General features: G+C 32.3%; 2 protein-coding genes and 1 pseudogene across 2 annotated transcripts; 1 reads left to right on the plus strand and 2 right to left on the minus strand.

Moving 5' to 3' along the window:
- Nucleotides 1–1777: 1777 nt before the first annotated feature.
- Nucleotides 1778–5282, minus strand: LOC102605846 (germacrene C synthase-like). The gene is made up of 7 exons (XM_006365468.2): nucleotides 4861–5282; nucleotides 4495–4768; nucleotides 3310–3682; nucleotides 2911–3129; nucleotides 2697–2835; nucleotides 2323–2571; nucleotides 1778–2163 (listed from the first exon to the last, which is right to left on the minus strand). The coding sequence occupies exons 1-7, from the start codon at nucleotides 5071–5073 to the stop codon at nucleotides 1867–1869; spliced, it is 1764 nt and encodes a 587-aa protein (XP_006365530.1). The 5' UTR covers nucleotides 5074–5282; the 3' UTR covers nucleotides 1778–1866.
- Nucleotides 5283–9678: 4396 nt separating this feature from the next.
- Nucleotides 9679–13307, minus strand: LOC102606184 (germacrene C synthase-like; annotated as a pseudogene).
- Nucleotides 13308–16729: 3422 nt separating this feature from the next.
- LOC102578193 (probable polygalacturonase) lies at nucleotides 16730–23137 on the plus strand. The gene is made up of 5 exons (XM_006365469.2): nucleotides 16730–17474; nucleotides 18403–18523; nucleotides 20551–20725; nucleotides 21281–21351; nucleotides 22114–23137. The coding sequence occupies exons 1-5, from the start codon at nucleotides 16992–16994 to the stop codon at nucleotides 22743–22745; spliced, it is 1482 nt and encodes a 493-aa protein (XP_006365531.1). The 5' UTR covers nucleotides 16730–16991; the 3' UTR covers nucleotides 22746–23137.
- The last annotated feature ends 1118 nt before the right edge of the window (nucleotides 23138–24255 follow it).

Here is a 24255-nt window from a genome sequence, read left to right on the forward strand (position 1 = left end):
GAACATATTGAAAATAAAGCAGCTGGGAAGAAGGGAAGTGGTGAGTTTGGAGACGAAGATTTGGTTGATGTTTTCCTTAGGGTGAAAGAGAACGCGGAACTTCAATTTCCAATCACAAATGAACACATTAAAGCTGTGATTTCTGTAAGTTTTCTCTCATCTCATTATTATTTTCAATCTTTTCCTAGACCCCGCTTTGTAGGGTTTCACTGAATACGCTATTGGTGTAATCCATTGACTTAATTTATTTGTTTGTTTATAGGATATCTTTATTGCTGGGACTGAAACTTCATCTACGACTATTATTTGGGCACTATCAGAATTAATGATGAACCCAAATGTTATGGTGAAGGCCCAAGGTGAAGTGAGGCAAGTTTTTAAGGGAAAGAAAAACTATGGTGAAGAAGACATTGAAAAGTTGACATACCTAAAGTTAGTGATTAAGGAAACACTAAGGCTACATACTCCAGTTCCTCTTATAGGACCTAGGGAATGTAGGGAGAACACAAATATAGATGGATACACCATTCCTTACAAGGCTAGAGTACTTGTCAATCATGGGCACTTGCGAGAGATCCGAAAAATTGGGAAAATCCCGAAAGTTTTATACCAGAGAGATTCGAGAAATATAAACGCCACAAATTATAAGAACGATGGAGAATATTAATGTATTGAAAATCTTACTTCTTAGAATTTCTAAGCCTATATAAAGTCCTTTAGAGAGCCTCTTAATTTGAGTAATAAACTTTTTATATACTACGTATATGCTTCATGGTAATTGAGATTATTTTTTACGTAAAAAGTCATGGTAAGCACCCCTTACTTTCAACTCAAAGGTTGCGAGTTCGAGTCACCAAGAGAGCAAAAAGGGGGTGGGAGCTCCTAGGGAGGATTTAAAAAAAAGAGATTGTGAGCCTAGGGGTGTAGGGGGTTTGGCTAGACCCTTACTATGTGACATATACGTAGAAATAGTTACAAAAGATTAGGATGGGACATGGACCTTGTCTCTAACGAGCAAAAGAGATTGATAAAAAGGAAAGGAAGTAGCCTATATAAGTTTCTTTCCGGGAATTTATCGGAAACTTATGGTTCAATAGCCTAATATATTCAATTTTTCATTTTGGTACATAATTCATGGAATACAATAATAATACTGGAGAGTTAAAAACTTGCCTTGTAGTGTAAAATTAGAGAGCAAAGAATCGAACTCTCAACAACTCAGAAATAGATAAGATGTGCTCCTCCAATCATCCAATCACCAAAACAATCATATCTCACGTAAGCAATCTATGATTACACAAGGATCTCCCTTTTATAAAATTTAATACTACTTGGGCGATCTAGTATTCAAATGCAAATCTAACTACTGCACAAACCATGAACCATAAGTCATTACGACAAAAATAATTTTTATTGATAATAGTAAATATACATATTAGCAAAGAGTGTTAAAATCTTTACCGGCACTAGTTAATTGTCATTGGATCCAATGTCGCTATAGGTTTTAACACATTTACAAAGAGTGCTATAATATAATTGTCACGAATAATTATCTCTACAAAGACATACTTAACTGTAATTAAAATATTATCGTTGATCAATTACCGCTAAAAATTATTTTTAGTATACTGAGTGAGTGGGACCAATAAGTTAACCAACCAAAAGTTTCAATACAGCCTTATTAGAGGGCCATTTAACCATATCACCCCTAATTTTTGGGGAAAAAAGATTGTTGAACTTGCCTTTTTCTTTATCTATTTTTTTCTGAAAGCAAACATAAACCAATTAATTATAAATATAAAGATGCAAAATGTTTCCACATTTGCTCCAAATGCTTTGTCCAATGGTGCATACACATTATGATCGTCATATAGTAACAGAATCAACAAGCAACAAGGTAATAATGTCTTTACATTTGGAATTGGAATTTGTATATCCATCTTCTTCATCTTGGAAAAAAGTATCCATTGTCCGTGCAAGATTTAAAATTCGTTCGAGAACAAATATTGGTACTTCAATAGGGCGTAGTAATGCCTTGTTTATGTCTTTCCATGCATTCTTGACTTCCTTCCGAAACTTAACATAGGCCTCTTGCTTTGAAGCTCCATATTCGTTCATATAGCATTCAATGACAGAAGCTACATGTCCTCTTTGTTGGTCAGTCTACATGAAATAAAAATTCAATATCTTCAATAGAATTTTCTATTTACTTATCACATTTTATGTTTTGCACTTGATCATGGAACTGATGAAATTCGAGGAAAACATGCAAGATATGATCACGACTTAAGAAAATGCACTAATATCATTTATTGTACTTACTTCATGATCACTAATATCGTCCATTAATCTGCAGATAGTTGATGAAGCTCGAAGAATCGAAGGCTCATTTGTTATCCATTCAAAAGTGTCTTTTGTTATGAATTCCTCCATACCAATCAAAGAAGTTGTTCCAAGCACCATAAAGGTAGTGCTTACAATTGCATTTTTTATATACTGATCACAGTTTGGAATATAGCCAGCATTTAACCATTCCGCTTCTTTAAAATAGGCCCTAGCCAACTTTTTCATCTAAAACGAAAACACAAAAATAGCACGACATACCATAAGTATGCATTTTTCATGCCAATATTTTTGTTATTTCTCTAGAATTTACAAGCTTAATCGATTAATGAGGCAAAGATCACGAGGGTTACCTCAAATTTACCATAGTAAACGCGGTCTGATTTACCTTCTTTGGTCAATTCTTCCTCCATTTCATCGAAGATATCCAGAATGGCTTGATAAAAAGGTCTCATATATGGCGGTAATGAATCCATGGCGTTTATGTCCCATCTATGCATCAAAAAACTTGTATCAACTATTATTGTATGTCATTAAAATGTTTAATTTCTCCTACTCATCAATTACCTCTGTATTGCATTGGTGAAAAGCACAAGTTCATCAAAAGTTGCATATGCATCATAAGTGTCATCACAGATTGAGAGCATTTTGAATACTTTTACTAACATTCTTCTTGCACGACTATACTTAGGCTCGAAATACAATCCCAATGTCCATGTGTAACCCTCAACTAATTTGTCTCTTGCATATGGCACTTTGCTTGCAAGATCCAGATCTTTCCACCAGCTATATATACATCACAAGAGAGCACAATACAAGATTATTATATTTTATCAAGATCCAGATCTTTCCACCAGCTATATATACATCACAAGAGCGTGCAATACAAGATTATTATATTTTATGGCTCGCGTATTATACCAATTAATTAAAGAGGAACATAAGATCAATGGTGTATGTACGTACCTTGTAAGCTCGCTAAGCTCTCTTTGATGCTGCTTTTGCAACATGTTAAAGTCCAATTTGGAAAATTTTAAAAGCAAATGGTTGTGTGATTCCATGTTTTCATAAATGTCTATGTATTTTCTTGCTCCCAATCTTGGTATAACTTTGTGTATAGGGTGGCTTAAGGCTTCAATAATTTGAGCCTTGAGTGGATTGTTTAACATGGGGATCATGGACTCAAGATGAGTAGTGGTAAAAGTAAGAGCTTCTTCGAGAATATCCTCCCCGTGCACTCTCATTTGTGCTGCTTCATACAAACTTAATAATGCTTGGACATCATTATTAAGAGTTTTCTTGAATTTTCCATCGCGCTCCACAAATTGCTTGAATACATCTGGTTAAATTACAGGCGAATTTAGAATTTATATATAGGTTTTGGTTTGAAGTTTTATATTTGTGGGTAAATTGACTTTAAAATACTTATTTTACTCTAAATAAAATGATTTATAACCACACAAAAATCTATAACTTATTTTAGACTACAAAATTCAAAATTTTTTATTTCTTAAATTTCGTATCAAATCAAATTATATTATATAAATTGAGACGGAGAAAGTACTAGTTAGTGAGTCCGGCCACGTGAAATGGACCCCAACATAAATAGGTTTGTGGCTGAGTTGAACTTGTCTCTTTCACATGAACTCACGCTCTACCACGCCAGAGATGACTAATTATCTCTTTCTCATGAACTATAACTCTATCAATAACGTCTTTTTCCTAATTTAGAAATTTTTTAATTTCTAACATTTTATCTGACATGTTAATATTATCCCCTCTAATTTATTTTTACTTATCACGTATTGTTTTATCGGTCAATATAATTATAAGTTGTAATTCTTCTCATATTAATATAATTTAAAAAGGGACATTTTAAGATATTGGTCAAAGTCCATACAATATACTCTCGAAAAGCAAAACGTATAGAGTAGTTTCATGAGCTTCTTTATGTCTAAAGGAGTTTCATGAGCTCTCAAGTAGTAGTAGTAGTAGTAGTAGAGAAAACTATAGGTGGAAGCTCTAAATATATTACTCACCTATTTTCTTAAATTCCGTATTAAATCAAATTCAGAAACAAATTGAAACGAAAAAAGTATTTAAATAACCACTAAAAAACAATAAGTGCAGCGATAGAGCATAAATAAGTACCAGAAGAGATGTAATGGCCTTGTTGTCTCACAAGTCGAATACGAAGAGAAACAACGTGAAGGTTGTCATTATTCTCACTATGTTGGGACGATGCATCAAAAATGTTCTGAATGGATGTTTCGATTTCATTATGGAAATGATATGATACTCCCAATCGTTGGATTGTGTCTATCAACACAAGTTTTTGTGTACTATTGTCATGAATTTCCATCAACATGTTCATGACTTTTTCTTTGTACTCATCAACTTCAAGTTTTTCTTGAGTAGTAATTTCCTGTATAGGCAAAAAAAAATTAGCATATAATGTATTAGTTTTGACAAATTCAAACATAATATTAATATATATATATATTTGTGAGTACATACGGTGAGTTGAGAAGTGTAAGAAAGGAAATTGTATCCCCAAACATTTGAATGAAAATTAGCCAAATGACGTGAAGAATTAGCATCCATTGCTAATAATGGGATCATTAATTTTCTCTTTAAAGAGTGTACTTTGGGTTCACAAGTGTATCTCCAAATATTAAAGTTTATCAAGCTGTGAGGATACATTGAAAATGCGGCCATCGTTCCACTCATACCCAGTCTCTCACACAAACATATATAGATAGACACACACCTCCAAAAAGGGGCTCTCTAGTTCATTTTCTCTAGGTTGTTATGCTGAAGGACGGACGTTCGGTAGTTGGTTTGGAGGTAAGTTGTTATGCAGGTATCAGATTTTGCATTATAAGTGGCGTATATAAAGAGTACTATTGGTAGTTGGTTAAGAGGTAATTTATTCTTATCTAAATTTAATACAGTGTTGGGTTTAGAATTTAGAAATCCGCACAAATTAATACATGTATAAGCTGACTTATGAGAACATCTATATATGTATATATTATTTTATGCAAAATAGAAGGTGGACTAATACTTCCTTTAGTCTATATTAAGTGAATTGTTGGGATATGACACGCCCCTTAAGAAAAATACTTTAGGGCATAAATAAAATGTTACTTTCTATTAGTCCTTTTAATTATTCTCAAACCATTCTCCTAGAATTATGTACTACTCCTATTGCGGTCATATCATCACCTACTATTGCACAAGAAATCCTAAGAACTCAAAATCTCGCTTTTGCTCATAGGCCACAATTTGTGTATATCCACAAACATTATATTTTATAATAATAAAGACATTGTATTTAGTCAATATGAGTTATGTACTACTCCTATTGCAGTCATATCATCACCTACTATTGCACAAGCACAAGAAATCCTAAGAGATTTTGATAGGCCACAATTTGTGTATATCCACAAACATTATATTTTATAATAATAAAGACATTGTATTTAGTCAATATGAATTATGTACTACTCCTATTGCGGTCATATCATCACCTACTATTGCACAAGAAATCCTAAGAACTCAAAATCTCGCTTTTGCTCATAGGCCACAATTTGTGTATATCCACAAACATTATATTTTATAATAATAAAGACATTGTATTTAGTCAATATGAATTATGTACTACTCCTATTGCGGTCATATCATCACCTACTATTGCACAAGAAATCCTAAGAACTCAAAATCTCGCTTTTGCTCATAGGCCACAATTTGTGTATATCCACAAACATTATATTTTATAATAATAAAGACATTGTATTTAGTCAATATGAATTATGTACTACTCCTATTGCGGTCATATCATCACCTACTATTGCACAAGAAATCCTAAGAACTCAAAATCTCGCTTTTGCTCATAGGCCACAATTTGTGTATATCCACAAACATTATATTTTATAATAATAAAGACATTGTATTTAGTCAATATGAATTATGTACTACTCCTATTGCGGTCATATCATCACCTACTATTGCACAAGAAATCCTAAGAACTCAAAATCTCGCTTTTGCTCATAGGCCACAATTTGTGTATATCCACAAACATTATATTTTATAATAATAAAGACATTGTATTTAGTCAATATGAATTATGTACTACTCCTATTGCGGTCATATCATCACCTACTATTGCACAAGAAATCCTAAGAACTCAAAATCTCGCTTTTGCTCATAGGCCACAATTTGTGTATATCCACAAACATTATATTTTATAATAATAAAGACATTGTATTTAGTCAATATGAATTATGTACTACTCCTATTGCGGTCATATCATCACCTACTATTGCACAAGAAATCCTAAGAACTCAAAATCTCGCTTTTGCTCATAGGCCACAATTTGTGTATATCCACAAACATTATATTTTATAATAATAAAGACATTGTATTTAGTCAATATGAATTATGTACTACTCCTATTGCGGTCATATCATCACCTACTATTGCACAAGAAATCCTAAGAACTCAAAATCTCGCTTTTGCTCATAGGCCACAATTTGTGTATATCCACAAACATTATATTTTATAATAATAAAGACATTGTATTTAGTCAATATGAATTATGTACTACTCCTATTGCGGTCATATCATCACCTACTATTGCACAAGAAATCCTAAGAACTCAAAATCTCGCTTTTGCTCATAGGCCACAATTTGTGTATATCCACAAACATTATATTTTATAATAATAAAGACATTGTATTTAGTCAATATGAATTATGTACTACTCCTATTGCGGTCATATCATCACCTACTATTGCACAAGAAATCCTAAGAACTCAAAATCTCGCTTTTGCTCATAGGCCACAATTTGTGTATATCCACAAACATTATATTTTATAATAATAAAGACATTGTATTTAGTCAATATGAATTATGTACTACTCCTATTGCGGTCATATCATCACCTACTATTGCACAAGAAATCCTAAGAACTCAAAATCTCGCTTTTGCTCATAGGCCACAATTTGTGTATATCCACAAACATTATATTTTATAATAATAAAGACATTGTATTTAGTCAATATGAATTATGTACTACTCCTATTGCGGTCATATCATCACCTACTATTGCACAAGAAATCCTAAGAACTCAAAATCTCGCTTTTGCTCATAGGCCACAATTTGTGTATATCCACAAACATTATATTTTATAATAATAAAGACATTGTATTTAGTCAATATGAATTATGTACTACTCCTATTGCGGTCATATCATCACCTACTATTGCACAAGAAATCCTAAGAACTCAAAATCTCGCTTTTGCTCATAGGCCACAATTTGTGTATATCCACAAACATTATATTTTATAATAATAAAGACATTGTATTTAGTCAATATGAATTATGTACTACTCCTATTGCGGTCATATCATCACCTACTATTGCACAAGAAATCCTAAGAACTCAAAATCTCGCTTTTGCTCATAGGCCACAATTTGTGTATATCCACAAACATTATATTTTATAATAATAAAGACATTGTATTTAGTCAATATGAATTATGTACTACTCCTATTGCGGTCATATCATCACCTACTATTGCACAAGAAATCCTAAGAACTCAAAATCTCGCTTTTGCTCATAGGCCACAATTTGTGTATATCCACAAACATTATATTTTATAATAATAAAGACATTGTATTTAGTCAATATGAATTATGTACTACTCCTATTGCGGTCATATCATCACCTACTATTGCACAAGAAATCCTAAGAACTCAAAATCTCGCTTTTGCTCATAGGCCACAATTTGTGTATATCCACAAACATTATATTTTATAATAATAAAGACATTGTATTTAGTCAATATTGACAGTTTTATACCAAAGAGATTCGAGAATTCTTCGGTTGACTTTATGGGAAATCGGTGTGCGGTGGTTTATCCCGTTTGGTGCAGGAAGAAGGATGTGTCCAGGAATACAATTCGGTTTAGCTAATGTTGGACTTCCTTTGGCTCAGTTACTCCGCCACTTTGAATGGGAACTCCCATATGGAGTTAATCCAAAAGATTTGGATATGACTGAAACACATGGAAATAACTGCATCAAAAGCGAATGATTTGTATATAAACGCCACAAATTATAAGAACGATGGAGAATATTAATGTATTGAAAATCTTACTTCTTAGAATTTCTAAGCCTATATAAAGTCCTTTAGAGAGCCTCTTAATTTGAGTAATAAACTTTTTATATACTACGTATATGCTTCATGGTAATTGAGATTATTTTTTACGTAAAAAGTCATGGTAAGCACCCCTTACTTTCAACTCAAAGGTTGCGAGTTCGAGTCACCAAGAGAGCAAAAAGGGGGTGGGAGCTCCTAGGGAGGATTTAAAAAAAAGAGATTGTGAGCCTAGGGGTGTAGGGGGTTTGGCTAGACCCTTACTATGTGACATATACGTAGAAATAGTTACAAAAGATTAGGGTGGGACATGGACCTTGTCTCTAACGAGCAAAAGAGATTGATAAAAAGGAAAGGAAGTAGCCTATATAAGTTTCTTTCCGGGAATTTATCGGAAACTTATGGTTCAATAGCCTAATATATTCAATTTTTCATTTTGGTACATAATTCATGGAATACAATAATAATACTGGAGAGTTAAAAACTTGCCTTGTAGTGTAAAATTAGAGAGCAAAGAATCGAACTCTCAACAACTCAGAAATAGATAAGATGTGCTCCTCCAATCATCCAATCACCAAAACAATCATATCTCACATAAGCAATCTATGATTACACAAGGATCTCCCTTTTATAAAATTTAATACTACTTGGGCGATCTAGTATTCAAATGCAAATCTAACTACTGCACAAACCATGAACCATAAGTCATTACGACAAAAATATTTTTTATTGATAATAGTAAATATACATATTAGCAAAGAGTGTTAAAATCTTTACCGACACGAGTTAATTGTCATTGGATCCAATGTCGCTATAGGTTTTAACGCATTTACAAAGAGTGCTATAATATAATTGTCACGAATAATTATCTCTACAAAGACATACTTAACTGTAATTAAAATATTATCGTTGATCAATTACCGCTAAAAATTATTTTTAGTATACTGAGTGAGTGGGACCAATAAGTTAACCAACCAAAAGTTTCAATACAGCCTTATTAGAGGGCCATTTAACCATATCACCCCTAATTTTTGGGGAAAAAAGATTGTTGAACTTGCCTTTTTCTTTATCTATTTTTTTCTGAAAGCAAACATAAACCAATTAATTATAAATATAAAGATGCAAAATGTTTCCACATTTGCTCCAAATGCTTTGTCCAATGGTGCATACACATTATGATCGTCATATAGTAACAGAATCAACAAGCAACAAGGTAATAATGTCTTTACATTTGGAATTGGAATTTGTATATCCATCTTCTTCATCTTGGAAAAAAGTATCCATTGTCCGTGCAAGATTTAAAATTCGTTCGAGAACAAATATTGGTACTTCAATAGGGCGTAGTAATGCCTTGTTTATGTCTTTCCATGCATTCTTGACTTCCTTCCGAAACTTAACATAGGCCTCTTGCTTTGAAGCTCCATATTCGTTCATATAGCATTCAATGACAGAAGCTACATGTCCTCTTTGTTGGTCAGTCTACATCAAATAGAAATTCAATATCTTCAATATAATTTTCTATTTACTCATCACATTTTATGTTTTGCACTTGATCCTGGAACTGATGAAATTCGAGGAAAACATGCAAGACATGATCATGACTTAAGAAAATGTACTAATATCATTTATTGTACTTACTTCATGATCACTAATATCGTCCATTAATCTGCAGATAGTTGATGAAGCTCGAAGAATCGAAGGCTCATTTTTTATCCATTCAAAAATGTCTTTTGTTATCATGAATTCCTCCATACCAATCAAAGAAGCTGTTCCAAGCGCCATAAAGGTAGTGCTTACAACTGCATTTTTTATATACTCGTCACAATTTGGAATATAGCCAGCATTTAACCATTGCGCTTCTTTAAAATAGGCCCTAGCCAACTTTTTCATCTAAAACGAAAACACAAAAATAGCACGACATACCATAAGTATGCATTTTTCATGCCAATATTTTTGTTATTTCTCTAGAATTTACAAGTTTAATCGATTAATGAGGCAAAGAAAGCGAGGATTACCTCAAATTTACCATAGTAAACGCGGTCTGATTTACCTTCTTTGGTCAATTCTTCCTCCATTTCATCGAAGATATCCAGAATGGCTTGATAAAAAGGTCTCATATATGGCGGTAATGAATCCATGGCGTTTATGTCCCATCTATGCATCAAAAAATTTGTATCAACTATTATTGTATGTCATTAAAATGTTTAATTTCTCCTACTCATCAATTACCTCTGTATTGCATTGGTGAAAAGCACAAGTTCATCAAAAGTTGCATATGCATCATAAGTGTCATCACATATTGAGAGCATTTTGAATACTTTTACTAACATTCTTCTTGCACGACTATACCGAGGCTCGAAATACAATCCCAATGTCCATGTGTAACCCTCAATTAATTTGTCTCTTGCATATGGCACTTTGCTTGCAAGATCCAGATCTTTCCACCAGCTATATATACATCACAAGAGAGCACAATACAAGATTATTATATTTTATAGCTCGCGTATTATTTATACATCACAAGAGCGCACAATACAAGATTATTATATTTTATTACTCGCATATTATACCAAATAATTAAAGAGGATCATAAGATCAATGGTGTATGTACGTACCTTGTAAGCTCGCTAAGCTCTCTTTGATGTTGCTTTTGCAACATGTTAAAGTCCAATTTGGAAAATTTTAAAAGCAAATGGTTGTGTGATTCCATGTTTTCATAAATGTCTATGTATTTTCTTGCTCCCAACCTTGGCATAACTTTGTGTATAGGGTGGTTTAAGGCTTCAATAATTTGAACCTTAAGTGGATTATTGCTCAACATGGGGATCATGGACTCGAGATGAGTAGTGGTAAAAGTAAGAGCTTCTTCGAGAATATCCTCCCCGCGCACTCTCATTTGTGCTGCTTCGTACAAACTTAATAATGCTAGGACATCATTATTAAGAGTTTTCTTGAATTTTCCATCGTGCTCCACGAATTGCTTGAATACATCTGGTTAAATTACAAGCGGATTCAGAATTAATATATAGGTTTTAGTTTGAAGTTTTATATTTGTGGGTTCTGAAATTTATTATACGTACATATTAAGTGGACATCTCGACAAATATAAATAGAGTTAATTAGATCAAAATTAACTTTAAAATACTCATTTTATTCTTAGTAAAATGATTTATAATCACTTATTTTAGATCACTGGTTTCAAAAGTATTTCTTTCTTAATTACGTGTCAAATCAAACTACATCATATAAATTGAGACTCGGTGAAATGGAGCCCACAACTCGGAGAGGTTTGTATCTGAGTGAACTTGTCTCTTTCGCATGAACTCAATCTCTACCACGCCAGAGATAACTTACCTCTTGCTCATGGACTATGACTCTATCAATAACGTACGTGTCTTTTTCCTAATTTAGAAGTTTTTTACAATTTCTAAACATTTTATCAGACATGTTTATTATTACGCCCTCTATTTTATTTTTATTTATCACGTTTTGCTTTATCTGAGTCAATATTATTTGAAATTATAATACGTAAGATTCGTTCAATAATTTAATTTTAAATTTAGATGTTCAAAACCTTTATAAAAGTACTTTAAGTTGCAATTCTTCTCATATTAATGTGATAAAAAATTTATATCTTAAAATATTGATAAAAGTCAATACATTTTAACTCACGAAAGCAAAATTTAAATGTGTCGAGTAAATTGCAAGAATGAATTTACCCGCACCCAAAGAATAGCAATTACGATTTTCCAAAAAATGAAATCGAGCCAGTACTGACGTATGCTGTCAATCACTTGTATTTCCATTTTTAGGTGCATGGTATATCATTTTAAAAAATTATTGATGATCGGAGGTAATTTCAATCTAATAAGCTCAAGTGAGAAAAAAAAAAACATCTTGAAGCTATGTAAAACTTGAACTTCTTCAAAAAAATATTTTTTTTTACTCTTATGTATTTTACTCTTTTTTTTTTTTTTTACTATAGCTAAATGAGAGTTGAATCTTTCATATGTCTAAAGTAGTTTCACGAGCTCTCAAGTAGTAGTAGAAAAATCTATAGGTGGAAGTTCTAATAAATATATTATTCTCTCTGTTTTCTTAAATTCCGTGTTAAATCAAATTCAGATAAACAAATTGATGAAACGAAGAAAGCATTGAAATAAGTACCAGAAGAGATGCAATGGCCTTGTTGTCTCACGAGTCGGAAATGAAGAGAAACAACGTGAAGGTTGTCATTATTCTCACTCTGTTGGGACGATGCATGAAAATTGCTTTGAATGGATGTTTCGATTTCATTATGGAAATGATATGATACTTCCAATCGTTGGATTGTGTCTATCAACACAAGTTTTTGTGTACTATTGTCACGAATTTCCATCAACATGTTCATGACTTTTTCTTTGTACTCATCAACTTCAAGTAATGCTTGAGTAGTAATTTCCTGTATAGGCAAAAAAAATTAGCATATAATGTATTAGTTTTGACAAATTCAAACATAATATTAATATATATATATTTGTGAGTATATACAGTGAGTTGCGAAGTGTAAGAAAGGAAATGGTATCCCCAAATATTTGAATGAAAATTAGCCAAATGACGTGAAGAATTAGCATCCATTGCTAATAATGGCCTCATTAATTTTCTCTTTAAAGAGTGTACTTTGGGTTCACAAGTGTATCTCCAAATATTAAAGGTTGTCAAGCTGTGAGGAAACATTGAAAATGCGGCCATTGCTCCACTCATACCCACTCTCTCACACACACATATATAGATAGACACACACCTCCAAAAAGGGGCTCTCTAGTTCATTATCTCTTGGTTGACGTTTGGTAGTTGGTTTGGAGGTAAGTTATTATGCAGGTATTAGATTTTGCATAAGTGGATCGGAGTATATAAGGAGGACTATGTTTGGCAGTTGGTTAAGAGGTGATTTATTCTTATATAAATTTATTACAGTGTTTGGTTTACAATTTAGAAATCTGCACAAATTAATACATGTATAATCTATGACTTATGAGAACATCTATATATGTGTATATTATTTTATGCAAAATAGAAGGTGAACTAATACTTCCTCTGGTCCATATTAAGTGAATTGTTGGGGTATGACACACCCCTTAAGAAAAATACTTTAGGGCATAAATAAAATGTTACTTTCTATTATTGTCCTTTTAATTATTCTCAAACTATTCTCCTAGAATTAGTAAACTACTCCTATATATTGCGGTCATATCATCACCTACTATTGCACAAGAAATTCTAAGAACTCAAAATCTCGCTTTTGCTGATAAGGCCACAATTTGTGTATATCCACAAACATTATATTTTACAATAATAAAGACATTGTATTTAGCCAATATGGTAACTATCGGAGACACATGCATAAAATTTATATAGTAGAACTTCTTAGTGTGAAGATGGTCAAGTCCTTTAGCAAAACTCGCCAAGATAAGCTTTCAAATCTAATTTCATCTATTCGTTCTGTGAATATATAGATGAAAAATGCATTTTTAGCGCCAAAAATTGAAAAAATGCAAACTGATCTCCCTAAGGTTGGTTTTTCTTAAAAAATTGCTTAAAAATAATTTCGACAGGTTGATTTTATTATTATTTTTTATTATTTTTTTGCAAAAACAACTTCGGGGCTTTTAAAAAATATATATTTAAAAAAGCAACTTTGGGAAGTCGATTTTTTCATGAAAATATAAAATTAAAGAGTGTAATAATAATAAGGCAACATACATTAGTTTTAAATCAAAAGGCATCAATGGTCTAATAGTAAAAGATAGATAGAGATTTGGACCCCAAATGATTTTATAATTAAAAAATCGAACTCATGAGGTCCATTATAATCCGACTTTGTTAGGTCGTAAATTGTGTTCCGGAGGTCATTTCTTTCTTTTGCTTTTACGATCCCTAATTTTTTATTGATATTTGATACTTTTTTCACCATGACTCTCTGATTGTTATAAATATGGTGAAAAAAGACCTCTCATAATCTTAATTTAAAAATATGTAGAGAATACTACTAATAATATCTCATCTCATAATACTATTATAGGAAGCTAATAAAGTGATTGATTTTCTTGCAAAACTGACAACAATTCTTGATGAACACACCCTCTATCTTTATCTGATCTGCTTAGCATTCTTCATTTTGCTAAGATTTCTTATAATATGTCATATGTACACATGCAGGATAAGGTTTAGATCATCTTTTTTGTCTATTCATAAAAAATGATATACATTACTCCTAAAATTAGACTCTGGTTTTTTTTCTCTTAAAAAAAGTTAACATTAATAATGTATGGTGATAGCATACTGTAAATGTTGATAGCTAATTTGTAACTTTGCCTCATATGAATATGTCATCATTGACATCTTTTTCATTCCGATAATTATCTAGATATATAAATATAAGACAATAGAATTTACGTGCTCTTTATTTAATTTTATTTTAATAAAATTTAATTAAAAAGTTATTTATATATGATTCTTTTTTTTTTATATATAGAACACCTTTTTAATTATTTATGATTTTTTTTTTTATATAGAACACCTTCATTGGTGGGATTGAAACGTCATCTGTAACTATTATTTAGACCGTAATAAAAATTATTATAACAAGGCTAGTAGGGCGTGAGAACACGCAACCTTATGCATTTTTTGCAATTCCTTAACCAATAATAGATTAAACTTTCAACTTGTTTCAAAAGGCGTTAATATTTATATATATATTTATTAAACTAAAATTTGACCTCTATATACCAATTAATTTTTCGGCGAAGAGATAGAAAGCACTTGGGAGATATCCAAAAAAAATTGGCAAAGACCTAAAGCTTTTTGCTCTCTCTTCTCTTTTTTAATTTTTTTAATGTTTTTTTAATATAAACTATTATACTCAATTCGCTTTATAAACGGGTGCAATGACGCATTTTTTCGACCAACAATATTAATATTATATAAGTTCGATCAATAATTAAATGTGTTTAAAATATTATGTTTTAATGCGTTTAGAATTTAGTTGATGAAATATTAAGTATAAGGATCCAACTTATAAACAAAGTGTACAGAAATCTCTCAAATCATTCTGCTTTTATTTTTATTTTTATTTTTTGATAATCGCATTAAAATCCAACAAAATCTCAATACCACTCCACCTTCATTTAAACCAATCTAATTTTAGTTCAACCCATTTATGTGATACCCAAAAATGACCTTCAATTAGTGTCCGGACATAGCGGCATCATCAATTGAAAAAAGTTCCATTTTATGATGCCAACTCATTCACGTTTACGCAAATGTGAATTTACAAACTACTTTTTGCCTAATTTCTTGGAAAACAAATCGGGGAAGACCTTTTCTACCTAAGAGAGTGTATTATATAAGTACCATTTTAATTATAAAACAATTTCAAATTACTAGTCGATTTAGAAATTAAAAACAAAAAATAGCAGTAATTGTTTTAATCATACTCTTGAATTAAAGAATTGTCTTTCTTAATAGTGCTCAATTATGTATTTCTGTATATATATATATAACTTACTAAGTACTCCTTTTTACTTTCTATGTTCATTTTTCTTGACTCATGTTAACTATATAAATTGATTTTATTAATAATACTTTAAAATTTTAAATTTAATACTATTAAATTATGTTGTTATTTAATAATAAAGGTGGTATGAAAAAATCATAACAAAATTATCTTAATTTGTAAAAACGGACAAAAAAATTATTCTTCCAATTTATGTGATATATGTCATTTTTTGATAGTTAAACAGTTTAAGTTTGACTAAGAATTCACTCATGTAATCTTCAATTTTTTTTAAAATGAAATTTATATATTTGTAAACTACATAAAAAGTATTATAAGTCACAATAATTGACAATTCAAAATATTTAAAGGATATATGAAAAACATACCGTCAAAGATAGACTTATTTGAATTTTGAAATCTAAAATATGTCAGATAAATTGAGACAGAAGGAGTAATATAAAACCAATGTAAAATGAATGAGAACCTATTTCTTTCTATTTTTTTTAAATTAGACATGAAATAAGCTTAAAAAAAATTATTTGGAAAGGTGGGAGTAATAAACTAAAAAGACCAACATAGATTGTGGTGCAGTAATGACACCGAATGCAAGTGTGAAATCATAAAATAGAATAAAAACGAGGAAGACGCTAATTAGATCATGCATATTCTTTTTTCTTTTTTTGTTTGTTCTTTGTACACATGCCCACTAAAACGAGAGCTATTAATATATTTTAAATATATTACGCACTTTGTGTGATCGAAAGGCACCTTCCTTCAACCTCTTCTCCATTAATTATTCATCGTGATTCTATACAAAGACAGAGACAAAACCAAAACCCAATCACCGGCCTCCGAATGCTTATTCTACAAGTTTTGATGACTAATGAATAGCCCAATCGTTGATAAACAGAATTTCTTCTTCTTTTTTATCTGCATGTAGACATAGGTTATGTCTACATGCAGAGACATTATGGAAGAACAAACCCCGATTTTGAATTTGAATAGAATCAAGGGAGGAGGCGGAGGAATAAGGAGACCGTTATGGGTATCTGTGCTGATTCTGTTCACTGTAATTGCTCTGTTTAGTCTACATATCAATAGGGAATATTCAATTTTCTCGATCCCTTTGGATTTCATTTCGGGTCGGGTAGGATTAGTGTCGGGTTATCAACAGAAGAGCTGCTCTGATTTCTTCAAACAGGTACCAGCGAGGAAGGTGGTGAAATCAATCAGGGATTTCGGTGGAATTGGGGATGGAAAAACCTCAAATACAAAGGCGTTTCAACGGGCCATGGAGTTTATGGCCCGTTTCACGGAGAGTGGTGGGTCCCAGCTTGTTGTTCCTAAAGGTCGATGGCTTACTGGTAGTTTCAATCTCACTAGCAATTTCACGCTCTTCCTCGAATATGGCGCTGTTATCCTCGGTTCTCAGGTGATCCATTACCTTCATAATTTATTTTAATTTTAAATTGGGCATAGCCGCATAGGTAAAGGAGAAACGGGGTAAGAGGGCGAAATATCACACGCAATCATCTGAGCTACTAAGATTTTGAGTTTCGTAATATCTCATTTTTGGTGTTTAGTTTTTTGAAACCTACCTACAATTTATTACTGTATTAAATGAAGTGTTTGAGTAAACGGCAATCAAAGAATTTTTTCAAGTCATACTCCTGTGTACCCATTTATGTGAAGATGTTTGAGTTTCAAAAAAATTAATTTTGAACATGAATTCGGGCATAGGTTCACAAAAATTTAAATCATATATATACAGTAGATTATTCAAACTTTTAAAATAAAATTTAAATATAGAAAACCACACGAAAAATAGTACAAGTGTATATAACATATTTTAATTGGAGTAGAAGATGGTGCTATGGTGGGGTGAGAAAGGTGGACTGGTGGACCAGACCCTCACAAGGAAGAAAATTTGAGTTCTTTGTATAGCTAATTATATTGGGATTCACATGGAAACTATGTGGTCACACGTGAATTTAATTGATGTTTGTCAATGTCTGTGTATTTGGTACTTTCGATAAAGTCAATAAAGGCTAAGTGTTGATTTTACAATTTCCCTCCCGTGAATCTGATTCCAAGTTCTGGCCTAGATCTAATTGGAGTATTATTTTATCCCCAGATGACTAATGGCTTCTCTTCCTTTGTTTACTTTGTCTCACGTAGCATTCCACTAACAAAAATGTTTTAAGAGGAAAAGAGTATGATTTTGTTGTTCTATAAGAAACAAAAAGTGATTTTAATCGGTAATTCGCAAAACTTGAATGACCATTTAGGAAATTAACTCTATTATCTTGTAAAATTATTAATTTTACAGAAAATGTGAATTTCTTTTGTGTTGTTAAAAGGATCCAAATGAATGGCCGATAATCGACGCTCTGCCTTCATATGGAAGAGGGAGAGAAAGACTGGGAGCGAGACATATTAGCCTTATTCATGGAAATGGTCTCACCAATGTTGTAATTACAGGTACTTTCTGCACCCATGTGTTAACAAGTCATTATTGTTCTTTGCCAAGTAAGTCACAACTGAGTAGTCGCACTTGAGCTTAAAAAATATTCCGTAATGATAATATGTATTGATTAAAAGCACCTAGGTGCTGCTACTGATTTGTTTAATGTTGGAGACTGGAGTCATCATGATAGTTGTCCGGTTGTCCCCCACCAGAAACATGGCATTATGAAGACTTACTGTATTAAATTAATGAAAAAGGGTTGGATTTGCCCTTTTGTTCTTAAAAAAAGTCCTTGGTTATACTTCTTGATATATTTTCCGTAACTGTCCAATTTTGAGCACATATTTGCTTAATATGTTAATGAGAATGTATTACTATCTAGGGAGTATATAACTATATATTATTTACTTTTTAATGTAAGAACTGAAATTTTTGCTTAATATGTTACTTTTTGAGTTCTTGGTTATGGTTTTTTATCTTTGCAAATTAATATTTATTTTTGTACTAAATTGCGCTTCAGTTAGAAAAAATGTGTACTTCACTTTACTCTTCTTGCTTCAATAAAGCGAGCCCTCGTTGCTTTTTCCACTTCTCGTTTTCCAAAACTTTGGGCCCCAAAATGCACATCCTTTTGGACTTCAATTTGGGCCTTCAAATAGTGTAAGATTTGGCCAACAAATCTTCATTATGCTTGAGATCTTCTTCCACCCTATGATATTTTTTAGATGCCAATTGAGCTTGTCTTGAATTTCCTCAGTATTCAATGAAGTTAAACTTTCTTGGATGATATCAGGGACCTAGATCATAGCAAAAGGTTAAATTGTATTCTAGTGCTGAAGGTTCTTCTTGAATATAATGTATGTAAGGTCTAATACACCAAAGTCCGAGTTGACAAAATCTGTTTGCATTTTGATTTGAAAGAACGATTACAGAATGTTGAATGTAACTCTAGTTCCTACTGTGTTGTTACATTGACATGTGATTAGTTGATAGACTAAGTCAGCTGATAAACTAAAAAAAAAGTAGAAGCCAAGATGATTATTATTCACTTCTAATGAGGAGCATTACTTTAATCAAGAATCTCTTGATGGATGTCAACTGTTAAAGCTGGCTAGTACCTGTCAGTAACTCTAGCTCCACTTGAAGCAACAGCAAATTCAGAGAATGTTGAAACTTCTTTGTGAGATTAACAATAACAACAGCAACTAGGTATTGGCTGTTCAACTGATCCGTGATCTTTGTTAACAGTAAGAACATGGAGAAAGCATTCAGATTTTGTTTAAAGTGTTCCCTAAATCCCTCCCCTCCCCTCATTCGCTGTGTTAGAATTGCTGACATGCGACTTCAAAACTTTAAAAATTTCTTTGACCAGAATTCTAAAGATTGTGTAGTAATATCATACTCAGATTTGCAGATAAGCAGTGTGTTATAAGGTCCTTTGCTGGATAATTTTGATTGAGCAAAACAGTTTGGTAAATGGTGCATAGATTAAACATCTCAACACAAAGAGTAGTTTCCTCTTACCCCTTGTGCTTGTCTAAAATATTTATCTAAAGATTTTTGTAAGGGATAATCTTGATTCAAGAATCAATCTAATTTTCAAATAGAGAATTTTATTAGAGAATGGTTTCTTTTAATTATTTCTTGCATGAGGGATTTGTATACACACTTGCAAACAATGACGTCTATTCTACTACAAATATTTAATTCTAAGTACTACTGCCTCATAAATAATGGTAACTACGCTTCTTGACCACTTCCCCTTTACCATAATCCACGAACATGCTCAAAGTATATTAGAAGTAAGAATTCAATAGACACAAACTTTACCCAAATGGATTCTGACGAGAATGATATTTTTATGCTTTTGTAGTTACGTTTTATCTCAGTGATCACTCTTTTATTCTCTCTTTCCATAAATATATATCATTAATACTTCCCCGCTCGCTATTTCCCCTCTTTCCTTTCGAATGAGAATGGAACTTTGCTGTGACTTTTTCTGTGCCTGTGCATCTGATCAATGTTTCCTGCTTAATTTCAGGGGAAAATGGGACTGTAGATGGTCAGGGAAAGATGTGGTGGGATCTTTGGTGGAATAGAACCCTGGTACACACCAGAGGCCACCTTGTTGAACTGATTAACTCTCAGAACATCCTGATCCAAAATCTTACACTCATGAACTCCCCATTTTGGACAATTCATCCCATCTATTGCAGGTTCTTGCTCTCTTGATAAACTGCTCTATCTATTTTTGCATGGTACTTATGAATGGAGTACTAATTACTTTGGCTCGAGGAAATTGCTCTTCATTGCTGCACAGTATTTTTTTGAAAAGTTGATATCCATATTCAATTAATCAATCAAACAACCATACATTTAATGTTATAGCAGCACAAACAGAAAAGGGGAATCTTGTGTTCCAATAGAAGCAGAAGTGATGTGGTTTTGCTCAAAGAACAACTGAGTTGGTGATATTGGTTACTAGTTACTACCGTTAAATGTGTTGGAACCAATCCTCATTGTTTTTCACAAGAACCAACTAATAGATTAAAAGGATTCGATGTTGCCAAAGTAGTCTTGTTCCTGCTTGTGTAGAATGTTGAGGTGAGGACAAGGCAAAATCTTAAGATGCAGGAGTTTAATCAGGAAATTTTTGTTAAATAAATATGCTCTTCCTCCTTTCATTAGTTTTCCTTCACGAGAGCTATTTTTATTCGCCAAATTATCCATGTTAGCTGGTAGAGTAACGCCTGATGTTGCATTTGTTTCAGGAATATTGTAATCAGAAACATGACTATTTTGGCTCCTCTTAATGCCCCTAACACAGATGGCATTGATGCAGGTATATCCTATATCGCCCATTAAGTTCTGATGTAATACTTCTTTTACCAGGAGAAAGAAGAATGATTTGAAATTTTATTATCTAGTGCATCTCCCGTATTCAACTAAAAAGCCACACTAAAACTAAACTGAAGGGAAAAATTATCACATCTCTTTCACCTCTACTTTCAGGGTGTGTTTGGTATGAAGGAAAATGTTTCATAAAAAATAAGTGGTTTTCTTAATTAATTTCTCGTGTTTGATAAGTAAGTAGAGAATATTGTCCCAAAAGCATTTGTATATAATCTAGACAAACACTAGAGGATGAGGTGGAGCGTAGGGTGTGTGTAGTGGGGATATAGACTACGGAGGGTGCGTTGAAGAGTGGCGAGGAGTCAATAAACATGCAATGTCACTTACAAGATTTTATTTCCTACTTTCTATAGGCAAGTCATTTTTCTTATTTTTAGGGAACTTGTTTTCTAGAGAAACCAAAAATTATAACCAATCAAACATGGTATAGGTAAGTCATTTTTCTTATTTTTAGGGAATTTGTTTTCCTAGAGAAACCAAAAATTATAATCAATCAAACATGGGAAAAATGAAAAATATCTACATACCAGACACCCTCAATTTTAACCGGACTTTTCTTTTTTTCCATGGATTCATCTATCCTAGGCATATAAAACTGTCCGCTCTATTTTATTACTTATGCCAAACTAGATTGTAAGATTAAGAGTGTCTAGAATATCTAATTTTATATGCGTAATTGTTTTGTTGGCAGACTCCAGCTTGAATGTCTGCATTGAAGATTGTTACATTGAGAGTGGTGATGACCTTATATCAGTGAAAAGCGGGTGGGATCACTATGGTATGAAAATGGCTCGTCCAAGCTCAAACATCATTGTAAGGAGAGTGAAAGGCACAACCCCAACATGCTCAGGGGTTGGTATCGGCAGTGAGATGTCTGGAGGTGTTTCTAATGTCCTCATAGAAGACTTATATGTTAGAGATTCTGCAGCTGGTGTTCGGATTAAAACTGACATTGGAAGAGGTGGATACATCGTCAATATTACGATAAATAACATCAGAATGGAAAGAGTGAAGGTGCCCATTAGATTTAGCAGGGGTGCAAATGACCACCCTGACGAGAAATGGGATCCTAAAGCACTACCTAAAGTAAGAGGTATTTTTATCAGTAATGTGGTCAGTCTAGAATCAAAGAGACCTCCCTTGCTAGTAGGCATAGAGGAAGCACCATTTGAGGACATACACATGAAAAACATCAGTTTATTTGGGCTAGCCCCATCTATGAAGTGGAATTGTGAATTTATATCTGGTTCTAGCTGCAGTGTTTTCCCTGCACCATGTTCTCAGTTGCTGAAGAATGAATCAACAATTCAGTGTCCAAATTGATGAAGCTTAGTGTTCCTTCTTCGCAACAAGCTTGGATCGTCGGAATTTCCAACTTGAAATGAATTTGAATCAAGTTGCAATTGAGATGATTTTGCCTTCGTGCATCAGCATGAATCTCAATGCACTTCTGGAGCACATCATGCCTGACGATCCCTGTTGCCCCAAATATCAGCATGCAATCCTGCTCCAGATCGAATCTAAGCTTCCCGTTTGACCATAGATTTTGAACTTGAAACTTGAAAAAATGAGTTTTTGGAGTCGTGAATTTGAAGTTGTGTTTAGATGTGCATTTTACTTAGAAAAAAATTGAAATTATGGAAGTTTTGAAAACTTGAAGATATTTGAAGAAACAGATATTTAGAGATAAATTTTTAAATGGTTCTCTCTCCCGAGTTCATATGTTCAATCTATGGTTCCCTCACCCAAGTTCAACTTTATTTTATCATATGTGCAATCTACTGTTCCTTCTCTCGATTTCAACTTTAGATTTGTAGATAATATTTAATTGGCGATCAAACAATCAAATAATTAAGCGCAAGATTGATAATCAAAATGTTAACATAAATCTTCAAACAGGATAATCAAATTATACTATTCATTCAACTTACATGGAAGAAAGAAGAAATAAATGTGCAAATATCCGCCCTACAATACTTCAAACACTCTTTGTGATTTTCGTCTTCTGTCTAAAAATATTTTTGGAGCTCCGAGTCAAAATTCTGCAAGCTTTCTTAATTTAACATTGTAGAGCCACATCTTATGGCAAAGGATGTCATTCAACACTGTTTCATCAAAAATGTTAATATTGATTAACAAAGGTGACGTTCACTCTCTTCCTTTGAGCATCTCTCTTCTCAAGTTCATCAAAACATTACCTCTTCTCAAACTCATCATAACATCCAATAGCGCCTCGTCTATTTAGAATTTTACACAAAATGGCCAAAGAATCAATTAGAAGTAATATGCCTTCTATTGTCAAAAGACCTTTATTTTCATTTCATGCATATTCGTTCAATCTCTTTCATTTCATTGCATCCGATGAACACTGTGATGAATGTTTGTGAATAAATAGAACAATGTGATGAACGTTTGCATTGCATCAAATAACCTTAAAGCGATGTTGATCTCAAATTAAGATTTGTTTGTGAATAAATGCTATAAAGTATGAAGTAGACTTTGAATATGAAAACTCTAGTGTACAAGAATATTAATTAAGTGTTTTGTTTTTGTATTATTCAGGATGCAATCCCATATAATTATGTCAAAATTAAACAGCCTACTATTTATAGGTTACAAAGACAATATATCAACTACTGATAAAAAAACTTCACTCTAACTCTAAAGTACTAGTACTATAATTAATAGTTGCCGTCTACATGAAAATATCTTTTGCCTAATATATAATTATATTTACTATATTCATACGGAGTAATATATATGGAAGTACTGTATATATTACATAGATATAATTGCATGTGTAAATGTAAATATAGGCGCAAATAAAGCAGCG

The sequence above is a fragment of the Solanum tuberosum genome, unplaced genomic scaffold, assembly GCF_000226075.1.
Source record: "Solanum tuberosum cultivar DM 1-3 516 R44 unplaced genomic scaffold, SolTub_3.0 scf00558, whole genome shotgun sequence".
Lineage (NCBI taxonomy): Eukaryota > Viridiplantae > Streptophyta > Magnoliopsida > Solanales > Solanaceae > Solanum > Solanum tuberosum.